At 47.7% G+C, this 11,455-nt stretch overlaps 5 protein-coding genes across 5 annotated transcripts; 2 read left to right on the plus strand and 3 right to left on the minus strand.

The window, feature by feature from the left end:
- Positions 1-1,313: 1,313 nt before the first annotated feature.
- On the plus strand, positions 1,314-1,997 carry PHYSODRAFT_502193 (hypothetical protein; the record flags this gene model as incomplete). The annotated part of the gene is made up of 2 exons (XM_009528033.1): positions 1,314-1,598; positions 1,644-1,997. The coding sequence occupies 2 exons, from the start codon at positions 1,314-1,316 to the stop codon at positions 1,995-1,997; spliced, it is 639 nt and encodes a 212-aa protein (XP_009526328.1).
- An 840-nt stretch (positions 1,998-2,837) lies between these two features.
- On the minus strand, positions 2,838-3,669 carry PHYSODRAFT_502701 (hypothetical protein; the record flags this gene model as incomplete). The annotated part of the gene is made up of 3 exons (XM_009528034.1): positions 2,838-2,943; positions 2,976-2,980; positions 3,043-3,669. The coding sequence occupies 3 exons, from the start codon at positions 3,667-3,669 to the stop codon at positions 2,838-2,840; spliced, it is 738 nt and encodes a 245-aa protein (XP_009526329.1).
- Positions 3,670-3,694: 25 nt separating this feature from the next.
- On the minus strand, positions 3,695-4,018 carry PHYSODRAFT_503548 (hypothetical protein; the record flags this gene model as incomplete). The annotated part of the gene is made up of 1 exon (XM_009528035.1): positions 3,695-4,018. The coding sequence occupies one exon, from the start codon at positions 4,016-4,018 to the stop codon at positions 3,695-3,697; it is 324 nt and encodes a 107-aa protein (XP_009526330.1).
- A 107-nt stretch (positions 4,019-4,125) lies between these two features.
- On the plus strand, positions 4,126-5,613 carry PHYSODRAFT_502704 (hypothetical protein; the record flags this gene model as incomplete). Its single annotated transcript, XM_009528036.1, has 1 exon — positions 4,126-5,613. One exon carries the CDS (start codon positions 4,126-4,128, stop codon positions 5,611-5,613), a length of 1,488 nt encoding a protein of 495 aa, XP_009526331.1.
- A 2,638-nt stretch (positions 5,614-8,251) lies between these two features.
- Positions 8,252-8,686, minus strand: PHYSODRAFT_285902 (hypothetical protein; the record flags this gene model as incomplete). Its single annotated transcript, XM_009528037.1, has 1 exon — positions 8,252-8,686. One exon carries the CDS (start codon positions 8,684-8,686, stop codon positions 8,252-8,254), a length of 435 nt encoding a protein of 144 aa, XP_009526332.1.
- Positions 8,687-11,455: the final 2,769 nt, after the last annotated feature.

The following is an 11,455-nucleotide window of genomic DNA, read 5'->3' on the forward strand; positions in this document are numbered from 1 at the left end:
AGATTAACGCTAGGGGTGTACGTTGTCATATCACTAGTACCTTCAATCGTGAACGATAATCCGGCCTGAGCGCCAACCGTATTGCTTTGATTACGAATCATGAGATTAAAATCAGAGGCACGCGTTGTTGATGTAAATGATGTCCCGGCCGCAATCTGACATTGGGTAGAAGTAGTGGATATCAGATTGGTTGACGTTAGAGATGAGATACCTGATGAGATGCTACTATTAGAGTCTAGCACAAGAGCCTTTGATGCTTCTGCAGTTCCTGCTCCGGTGGTAAGATCTAGATAGTTCAGCTCAACGGTAGATGCTGTGCATCCAGCAAGCGTGTTCAGCTCCGCACCTGTAGCATTGAGAGTATCTCCCCTGAGTTGAAGCGTAGTAGGATTGATATTCAAGGTCGTTGCATTCATAGTTTGAGTATCTGACTTACTAATCGTATCACATGTGATCGTAGGCGATGACATTAAAGTCGAAGCTATAAAGTTTCGTGATATGGTTAGATCGCGAATGCCTGAGTGATCTTTCGTACTATTGAGAACCACAACGCTACTGGCTGAAGCGCCCCCTTCGATAACATTGAGAAAGTAAGCATGATTGAAATTTATCCAAGAACTGACTCCATCCCAAAATTTCAGATTCGGAATGAATAAACCGGTTCCCCAGCGCTAAGGGTTAGATTGCTAAGCGTACCTCGACTAGTAATATTAGGCTGAGCAGCGGTTTGTAGCGTTCCTGTTATCGACGTCGCTGTGAGCGAGCTCAGGGTTCCTAGGCTGGTAATGTTGGGCTGAGCAGCTGTTGTTAGCGTACCCGATACATTACCCGAGCAATTTACAGCGGTTAGAGTACCTAACGATGTTATATTAGGCTGAGCCGCTGTCTGCAGCGTGCCAGTAATCGATGTTGCCGTCAAACTACTAATAGTAGCAATTTCACCTGATGCACCAAGTACCACAGCTTTGTTGATAGCGGTAGTACCTGGAGTAATATCAGTTACATACGTTGGTACCTGAAACGGAAGCACCATTAACAGTTAGGCTACTACAGCTTAGTGCTCCAAGACCACTGATGTTCCCACCACTTCCAGGGACAAGCGCTACACCAGGTGATGCTACGCCTTGAGAGACACGCCAAGCGATAGTCATACTTGTTCAGATAAAGAGTCTGAGCATAGTCATACGTTAGAAACCCGCTGGCATCCAATTGGAGAAAGAATGCCGGATTATAAATCGGCGATGTGAATATCGGGCTAGGATAAGAAACCTGAACTCATCTTTGCTTGATCCTATATAGTTTAGACGATAATCATGAGCGGTATTCCAGATTTCGGAGCTTCAATCCCTAAAAAATTCAAAAGCGCCTCTATGGGTGATATTCCAGCACTTGACATCAAAGCGCTGTTTAGAATGGTGGTTCTGGGGCCATCGTTCTCAGGGAAGAACAACTTATGTATGTTCATCCTCAAGCATTCTCCTCACGTATTTGCTCATCTAACGATCATTGCTCTTAATCCTCACCAGGAGTTATATGAGTATCTTCGTGATAAGCTTGATGGCTTTATCACATTCGCCGACCCTGACTCGCCTCCGCGTGTTGAACGGGTACGTCATACACCAATTAATTCCAATAAGCCTGAGCTCGTCATCATCGATGACTACAGCAACGATAAGCTTCTTCAGAAGAATTTGTTCTCACATTACTTCACTAGAGGGTGTCACTTCAAGCTATCAACCATCTTCTTGAGCCACAGCTACTTCGCAACGGACAAGATGATCAGATTGAACTCAGAGTACGTAGCGATCCTGAAAGCTAATTCTAAGCGAGACCTCCAGATGGTTGTGAAAGATTTTGATATCAAGGGAGTAGATGAGCGTTCAATCGTATATTATTACAACAAAGCCACGGAGCGAAAGGGCCAAATGCTCTTCATTGATTCGGTCAAGGGTAAGATCAGGTATAACTTCGATAGACCGATTCGTATCGAGGACTAATTCCAATTTATCTAACAAAAATATGCCTACAACATATAATCAATATGTCCAGCTTTATCAAACCCGACAGCACCAATCTGGTACAAGATGGAACCAATTCAACCTGGAAATACTCCTTTCCCGGATCGGCGGCTGACTTCCGCGATGTAGTATGTGCCATTCAATCGATTTCGATGTATAACAGCGAGTATAACATTGATTCAATGCAATTTCAGAACACAACGTTCAAAATCGAAGTACCTACCGCTGCAATTACATCCACAATCAGTGTATCCCTCCCTGATGGTATTATTCGTATGACGATATCAACCGAAGCATTCAGACTGCTCTTGTCAATACTGGGGCGTATCTAATCGATCCGTCGGGGAATAAGGTATTCTATATCAAAATGAGTGCTAACAGTGTCTATTACGCTTGTCAGCTTGATTTCTCTCCTACGCCTACAACTCTACCAACTACCGGTGGAACATGGACCAGACCTACCTCCGGTTTATACTCCTCTGGTGGTCCTGGATTGCCGACTACTACTCGCGTTCCTCGTCTGATCATCGATAATGCTGAATTCGGTAAAGTAGTTGGTCTCACAGCGGGTACATACCCCTCCACATCAGCTACTGTTGCAAGTGCTCAGCTATCGAACATCATTCCTCAGATTCACCCGACCAGTTCCTACATCGTTCGTTGCGATCTGATCAAAACCGAATACGTGGCTTTTGGTGATATTGTCAGTGCTTTTGATAGAGGTGATACCGCTATTGGAAAGGTCATTTCATACAAACCGAGCCAGTATGCGTGGATGAACTGTCATAATGGCGCTCGAGCTAGTATTACACTCAGTATCTATAACCACAATGATAAAAAAATGATTTTCAGAGATACGTCGGTATCCATCATGCTTCTGATTCGTCCAAAAAAATAAGACATCCAGAGTATTTTTTTAGGGCGGCTACAACGTAAACGAACCACCAGTCTTACGACGTGCCCTGAGCGCAGCCATCTTAGCCTTCATCTCTGGCGAGCCCTTCGCTGGACGTTTCTTTGCTACGCCTACACCATAGCGGCGACGAACCTCCTTTCGCACAGATCTGATTAGATCCTCATGTTCCGGCTTGGTAGCTTTTGATAGTAGGAACTTCTCTCCAGCATCGACCGCGTTGGTGATGACCCCCTTGCGCTTCGTGTATGCAAGAGCATTCTTTGCAGACTTCTTTACGTCAGCCTTTGATACGCGCCCTCCTTCCTTGTCGCTATCGGAATCATAAATACCAATGCCGGTTAGGGACTTGATTGCAGCTCTGGCTGGAACAGCAGCCGTTGGCTGACCAGCATAACTAGCTAAAGCAGGAACCGCCGCACCAACGGCTCTGGATAGTAGACCTGAATCCTTAGCAAATTTGTATGCAGACTTGATCCCTCCCCATACGTTGGACCAGATAGAGCCTCCTTGAGCCTTTTTGTAGCCCTTCTTCACTTCGTGCTTGGTAATGTCGAGTCTGACACCGCGTCCAGCTTTACGAGCCTTGAGCGCCTTTTCAAACGAAGCAGGGTGGAGATGGATGACTGAACCACTACCCTTTAGTTCGCTTGAGGTGAGGCTGAGCTTACCAGTCTTGAAAGCTTTGGTAAGCTTCCGCGCAGGAATATCACTGGAGATTGTTAATTCGCGATACATGATTACTATATACGTTGAATTAAATTTATTCCAGAATTGTCAAATTTAGATCTTTCATTGTTTTGAATACATTTGGCTTACGGTATTGCTTCGAATATAGCCATAGGACACAGAATGGTCCACAGTAGTCTCCATATGTTCCTCGGTATTGCTTGGTGTTGTATCGATCGATACCATACTTCTTTGGTGGTCCTTCCCCCATACTATCGAAGAATTCACCATTATGAACCGCCGTCCAGTGTCCTACCTCAAGATTAGGAGGGCGAAGTAGAATCAGAAATGACCCTTTCTTGGGGAGATGGGATTTTATCTCATTTGATTCGAATATATTATCGAGTTGAACGTTCATTTTCTCAGCGAGTTCGATGAGATCATGATCTGAGGTGATTGGCTTGATGAGGTGCGACATAGTATTTAATTTTATCAAACTATATTAGGATCCATATAGATTCAACGATGAGCGAAACTCAACTATCCGATCAGTACTTGTACCAGAGCTCGCTTAAGAGCGACCCGGAGATCAAGGTATCTTCGAGCAAGCGTGTACCGCACGTTATTGACCTAAATCAGGGTTCGTACCAGAATGGTGTCATCACTATCGATGTTACGGCTCAGCTTAACGGTTCCGAGGGCTTCGCAAGCCTTCGTGATGCCTACATTATGCTTCCCTACAAGGTCTCAATGAAGAATGGTGGCACTGCTCAAACTGCCGCTGCCAATCGTCTATGCGCTACTCTAAAATGCGGAAATTGGAACGTTATTGATAGTCTGAGTCTGGAACTAAACGGAAAGACTATCGTCTCTATGGCTGACTACAAGCTCTTTTGGAACAACGTTCGTGCTCAGACTGGCTACAGCCCTCAGTACGTTGAAAAGCACGGAGCTGAATCGTTCTTGTACCCTGACGCTGCTCAGTCGGTATCATACAGTTCTGGATCCGCATCTACCAGTGGTGATGGATATTCAAACACCATGGTATTCTCGTCTTCCTTTGCTGTCTCGGCTCCTCCTGGTGGTGCAACTATTCCTAATGATGGTTTCGTTAAGCGCCTTCTATCGAATCCTCCTACGGCTGGCGCTGACTTCTCCAGCTCGTGGCCGTCGGTAGGTGGTGCTGCTGCATCGACTACCATTTCTAACCAGACCTCGCGTGGAGCTTTCGTAGCTGGTGGTACTGCTGCTAACGCAATCATGGGAACGTGGAACTACATGCTTAAAATTAAACTCACCGATCTGTATCCTATCTTCCGTGAGCTTGACTTAATGGCTAACCCTCAAATTCGCCTGCGTTTCCATGTGAATCAGGGAACGTCTGTAGTCGCGGTAGATGCTTCAAAGGGTATGTCGCTAACCTCTCCTACTCTATCGTCTGGTGATAGTTATCCGGTCATGATTGCCGCTTCTGCTACCGGTAATCCGATGAATGGTGTGCTTGCCGCATCTGCTGGTTTTAGTGTTGCTTGGGGAGCGGTTGTAAATGCTCTTGAACCTACCATCGATGGTACATACATGCCTTTTACTACTGCTCGTTTGTATGTCCCTTTCGTTCATCTTGAGAACCCTCAAGCTATTATCTCTAAGCCGGTTAAAAAGGTTCGCTACAATGATTGCTACGCACAGTGGTTTTACCAGCGTGCTGGTATTGGTAAGTCCTCGACTCAACTAAATGCTTCTTTTGTTTACAGCTATCGGCAAGTGTTAAAAACGCGAAATATGTTGTGTTTTTACCATTCGCGGAACAGACAAACAACTGTGCTTCTGCTACTGTTCAGCAGTTCCAGAGCCCGTTCGACAGCTCTCCATACACGCTTCAGCCCGGGTCTTCGATTCGCAACTCTAACGTTCGTATTGGCTCGACTCAGGTGTTCGATATCAGTCATGACTATGATTTCCACCACTTTACCAACGAAATTGCTAAGATTTCAGCGATTAACGGAGATCTAACCCCTGAGCTCGTAAATGGTCTACTTGACTATCAGACGTGGTCGCTCACAAACCGCATGCTTATTGCCGATGTCACTCGCCTGACTGAGCGCGATGTACCTCAGGCTATTCAGATCCAAGGTACGAACGCCGGATGCCAAGGTGTGAATATGCTGATCCTCGTAATAAGCGAACAGGAACTAACGTTTGATAGACTAACCGGAGAGGTTCTAGACTTCACTACAGCGTAAGTAAAAATAGAGATATTTTTTAGTTCAGCTCCTTGAGTAGCTTTGGACACTTGTCAATCACGAATTGACTTTTTCTTAGCCAATCGAGATAGCCTGGATCCAATTTACTGATCTGCTGTAAAGATTTGCCTCGATACTTACCCCCACGTCATCATATAGGAGTTATCGTTATTTAGGAATCTTGAGTGAAGAAAGATTTTCATTTCCTCGCTAATGTTGAGACTGGGTTGGTTGTGAATCCAACGACAGTATCCAGGATCATTCTTGAATACATCCTCAATGGATTGAGCTTTGTATTTTCCGAAAGATAGTTCGATCGTCATGTTCTTACCCTCGCATGTGCGATCCTGCACGACTACAGGGTCGCGCGTCTGGTCGCTGGCTAACGGACGCCTCCTCGAGCTCTGAGGTGGTTGAGAGGTCGTGTTGGTAAAACGGACGACTATCCACAAAGATCGTTCTAGCACCGTTCTCGGAGGTAAATTACGGTAAGAAATTATGAAAATAAAAAACTGCCGGTGTAATGTTCTATTGGTTTTATCAATATAGTTTGAACGAGCGGTCCCGAAACGCCCTAAGATCCAAAAGACGTGGCTCTCGCTATAAAGTGGGCGTCGTCAAATCAACGTCTATTAGATCTGACCGGTTCAGGTTCTAAAGCTACCCTCATATCGAAAAGACGTGGCTCTCGCTCTCATCTGGTCGAGAGGGGTCGTCGTTGAAATCGCTGCTGTCCCGAAAGAAGGTTTCAGGAATGTTCTCGGTGGTAAATTACGGTAAGGAACAAAACTGCCGGCGTAATGTTCCATGACCCACTACTCCCAACCTGGCGTGCCATAGCACATTGTCAGTGACCTGCTTGGTGTTGCCGACCGCTTGAGCAGCTTGAGCTTGTTCCAACTGATTCACGTGCCACGCGAACAGTTTGCCACTGCGAAAAATCACCCCGACGACCTCTCCGTCCACGATGTGCGTAGCGCGATCTCGTTCAAACTGCACCCTTACTCCACGTGCTGTCAATGCCGGGACCGATACCAACTTTCTGTCCAGCTGAGGCACATACAAGACGTCCGTCAGCTTGACCACCCGACCACTCCGGAGGACAAAACGCACAGATCCTCTTACTTTTGCGGGTAGCTGCTGCCCGTTCGCGACCGCGATGCTGATTGGCGACTTCAACTCTTGATACTCCACGAAGTCCGCCAGCTCGTCCGTCATGTGACAGCTCGCACCGCTGTCGAGCAGCCACATCGTTGCACGTAGTTGGGCGCTGCTCGTCGCCGAAAATACAAACTCATTTCCGGCCTTGTCGTTCTTCAACTCCAGGCAGTTCTCGGGCTTGTGTCCAAACTGGTTGCAGCTGAAGCAGCTCCCGCGAAACTCATTCTTGCTCGGCCGACGTCCACGACCGCCGGTACTACGACCACCACCACGCGAACCGCTTCCGCGTCCACGTCCACGGCCACCACGACCACCACGCTCGCGAGTCGACGCCTTAAACGCCTTCTCCTTCTCCTCGCGTTTCTTGATCACTTCGAATTCACGACGCAGCATCTCCTTTGCGTCCAGCAGCGTAACCTTGTCGTGGGCCTCAATGATGCGAACCATTGCATCGTACTCAGGGGGCAAACTTCCGAGCAAAATGACCAACTTTTCGTCCTCGGGCATCGTCTCGCCGACAGCAGCCAATCGTGCGCACAGCTCGTCGAAGCGTACGATGTGCTTCATCAGATCCTCTCCTGCGCCCAGCGCAAAATCATGCAGTTTCTTCCGCAGTTGAACCCGGTTGTGAAGCGTCTGCTTCACGAAGAAAGCACGCAGAGTCTCCCACGCCTCAAGCGCGGATGCCGCGTCCCGGATCATGGATTGGTACGTCGGACTTAGCATCTTCGCCACTACCGCCAGCGCCTTCATGTCGGCGGCCTTCCACTCCTCCGTCTCGCGGGGCGCTGCGTCTTCTGGCTTCATAGCGGCACTTGGAGACCCTTCCTCGCCAACGCCATGCGGGCGTTAAACTCCCACATGAAGTAGTTATCGTCGGTGAGTATCTCGTTCGGGTTGGAAGCGTTTGGGCTCATAACCTTTAACTTGGACTTGTCAATTGCAGCGCAGAATGGAAAGTGCTTGATCGAATTACGAGTTTCCTTGTCCACGTGTCCTACACAGAACGAACTTACCAACATCTTCTAGAATGTCCTCGACGCTTCCATGACCAACACTCTGGAACGCACTGTAAGTTGCCTTTCTCCGTACTCGTAGACAGGACCAGCAAATCCTTAACATTTAGTAGCTTAGGCAACAGAACAGTCATTAGTTATTAGATTATTAGAACTATAAACAGTCACGAAGGAAAGCCACTACCACTATCGAGTTCACATCGTTGATTGTTATGAGAGTCTCAAATGCCTCTACCTGAATATTTTGTTATTCTTCTCAGTTCGCATTACGCGCGGCCTTGGCAGCCTTTTCTGCCATCTTATCTTGTAGCCATTCCAATATGCGAGAAGGTACTGATACTCCTTTTTGTGGTTCGCAAGTCTTTGGAGAGCTTCCACCCTGTCCGCCTTATCCGCATTGTACAAACCGCTGAACAAGGTTTTCATACCTGCCTTGCTGTCGAGCGCATCATCGAGCTTCTTCACGTCGATGAGGTCATCCACCTTTGCTGCATTAAAGGTCCTCTCTTCGTCCCCTTCGAAGGCCCTCAGGAACCGCCGAGTCATGTCGATAGTCTCCACCGAGTCGGACGGCACCCTCTCCGAGAGCGCGTTGGTAGCTGATGCAGCACCGCTTTTCGCGAGTAGGGCGACCGCAGTGACCAGGAAGTCGTAGCACACGCGCATGGTAGACTGAGGCTTGGAGGATTGGAGAGTATTGCTTGCTAGGAGGAAAATTGCGGAATGAACAGGATTTTAAAGCACAAACCGTGCATGAAGAGCAGAGCCGGTGAATATAAATAATTATCTCTATCTGAAATTGATTCATTTAGACAGCTCATGTCTGCGACAAAACCCCAGCGGAGAGCTGCTATCCCCGGTGGATCCCTGATGATGCTGGGCTGTCGATGTGTGATGTACTGTATCTCGCCTGAGTGGAATATGATGAGAAAAGATTAAAAGCTAGAGTAAAAGGGATGACGACCGTGTATGATACAAAAACGGATGGGCGCCTTGTGCAAATCAATCACTTGTGTCGAGCATTCGTAAGACAGTTTGACGACAAATCAAATCTAGTGATTTGATTGGCGAATAGTACGACTTGCCAATTCTGTTGGCACTGCCAGGCGCAGAGGCTCTGCTAGGAAGACCCGCGTTCCTCTTCGCTACTCTTTTTGATGCATTTCGTTGCACTTCGTATCCTGACTAATATCGGGCGCCGCATAGTAGTGGTAGTAATGATTGGCGGTTCGATAGAACTGTGCGGAGGAGCGCTGCGACACCACGGCGAGCTTAGATCGTTTAGGTTTCCTAGTACTACAGTAGCAAGCCGAGCAAACTGGTAAGCGCCTTCAGCCGGGCTGATCAATTACATTAGCTTTGGCATTTTTCATGTATTCCCGAGAAGTTTCGCCGCTCATTTGACTCTTAGAGGCCCTCACGTCGTTTGCGACACCACCAACAGCTTGCCTACACGTGGCCGCGGGTGAGGTCGGAGGTGTCCACTACCGACGTAGGTGGAGCTGCGGCAGTGTGCGCCTCCGGGAGTAAGGCAGCCAAGCAAACCGCAACAAATACAAATACCAAGACTGGCTGACGCTGCCTTGTTGCTACTACAAAACAGTTCATTTCATGGCTTTGGTAAGATCCCATAATGTATTGAATGTCTACTCCCTCGCGTCCTCCGACAACGCCTCGGTGCGGAGCATGTGTGCGCGCTCATCGTGCATTGTTTCGCTCGGAGGCGTCCTCAGAGGACACGACAGGGTTCGTGGGCCGCACTACCGGAGGAAGAGGGGCTCTATTAGGTTATGCATTAACTAGAATTCACGATAAAGCCCTGAACGTTTTGTTTGTCAAGCTGGGCTAATGGTTCGGGTGCATTTATTTCTTAACCATTCTCAAACAAGCGTGTACATTGTAGTCGGCAGTAGGGCCGCACTACCGACTACATGTTCGTGTTTGTGAGCGCCTTATTTCGTCGGCTCAACTGTAGGTGGTACGAGCAATTCAAAAACGGCAAAGCGGTTGTCCTCGGGTTCCTACATGCTCAATGGAGGAACGCACGCAACTACACTACCCTCTTTCGTGCAGAAAGTTTTGGCCAATCGCATGGTGCAAATTGTTGTCCGACATACTGTCTTACGTTTTGACGGACAAAATACGATGTAGCCACTGGTATAATAAAACCAAGATGTAGCCTAAATGAGTTGATTGCAAATCGTAAGACGCTTTGTCTTACGGTAGGCTCTCTGGGGCTAAGTATCGTCTTACGAAAGAGCATGAATCAAAGGATGAATGCCTCGTGTGCGTCCGGTACAGGCAAACTGCGCTCGCTGATACGAAGCCTTTGGAATGACATTATGCTTGCCCCTTGTGTAAGACTTCATTTTGACCCGCAGGGGTTCCACCGAACCCATTATCACGATGGTGGCTTCCCTAGAAGGCTTTCACCTGCGGAATCGTGTAGGACGTAATTATCGACCTGAACGCTAGAACCAGCTAGAGGAAAAGGTTATCAGCTCCCCTGAGAAGGAACGGGTGTATTAGAAGAAAAAAACGCGATGCCATTCGCTCGCATTCCGTGTGTCCGAAGGCCCTTCATCGCTACGCGTCCAATAAAATGCATGTAAAAACACTAAGCAAGTCATCCCTCTTCATAGAAAACACACGGAAGTCCACCGTTTGAAGGTTCGTACTAGGACTTCAGCCTTTTCACACTAGATTTTAATCCGCACCCGAATATAATCACAACTCGGCTTGCGTAATACACCTCCTCAGCCAGAGCTCACGCCATTTCTCGGTCAAACGTACATACATGGGATTACAGTTGTGATTATATTCGGGTGCGGATTAAAATCTAGAGTGAAAAGGCTGAAGTCCTAGTACGAACCTTCAAACGGTGGGCTTCCGTGTGTTTTCTATGAAGAGGGATGACTTGCTTAGTGTTTTTACATGCATTTTATTGGACGCGTAGCGATGAAGGGCCTTCGGACACACGGAATGCGAGCGAATGGCATCGCGTTTTTTTCTTCTAATACACCCGTTCCTTCTCAGGGGAGCTGATAACCTTTTCCTCTAGCTGGTTCTAGCGTTCAGGTCGATAATTACGTCCTACACGATTCCGCAGGTGAAAGCCTTCTAGGGAAGCCACCATCGTGATAAATGGGTTCGGTGGAACCCCTGCGGGTCAAAATGAAGTCTTACACAAGGGGCAAGCATAATGTCATCCCAAAGGCTTCGTATCAGCGAGCGCAGTTTGCCTGTACTGGACGCACACGAGGCATTCATCCTTTGATTGATTTGCACAAGGCACCCATCCGTTTTTGTATCATACACGGTCGTCATCCCTTTTACTCTAGCTTTTAATCTTTTCTCATCATATTCCACTCAGGCGAGATACAGTACATCACACATCGACAGCCCAGCATCATCAGGGATCCACCGGGGATAGCA

The sequence above is a fragment of the Phytophthora sojae genome (assembly GCF_000149755.1).
Source record: "Phytophthora sojae unplaced genomic scaffold PHYSOscaffold_4, whole genome shotgun sequence".
Taxonomy (NCBI): Eukaryota; Oomycota; class Peronosporomycetes; order Peronosporales; family Peronosporaceae; genus Phytophthora; species Phytophthora sojae.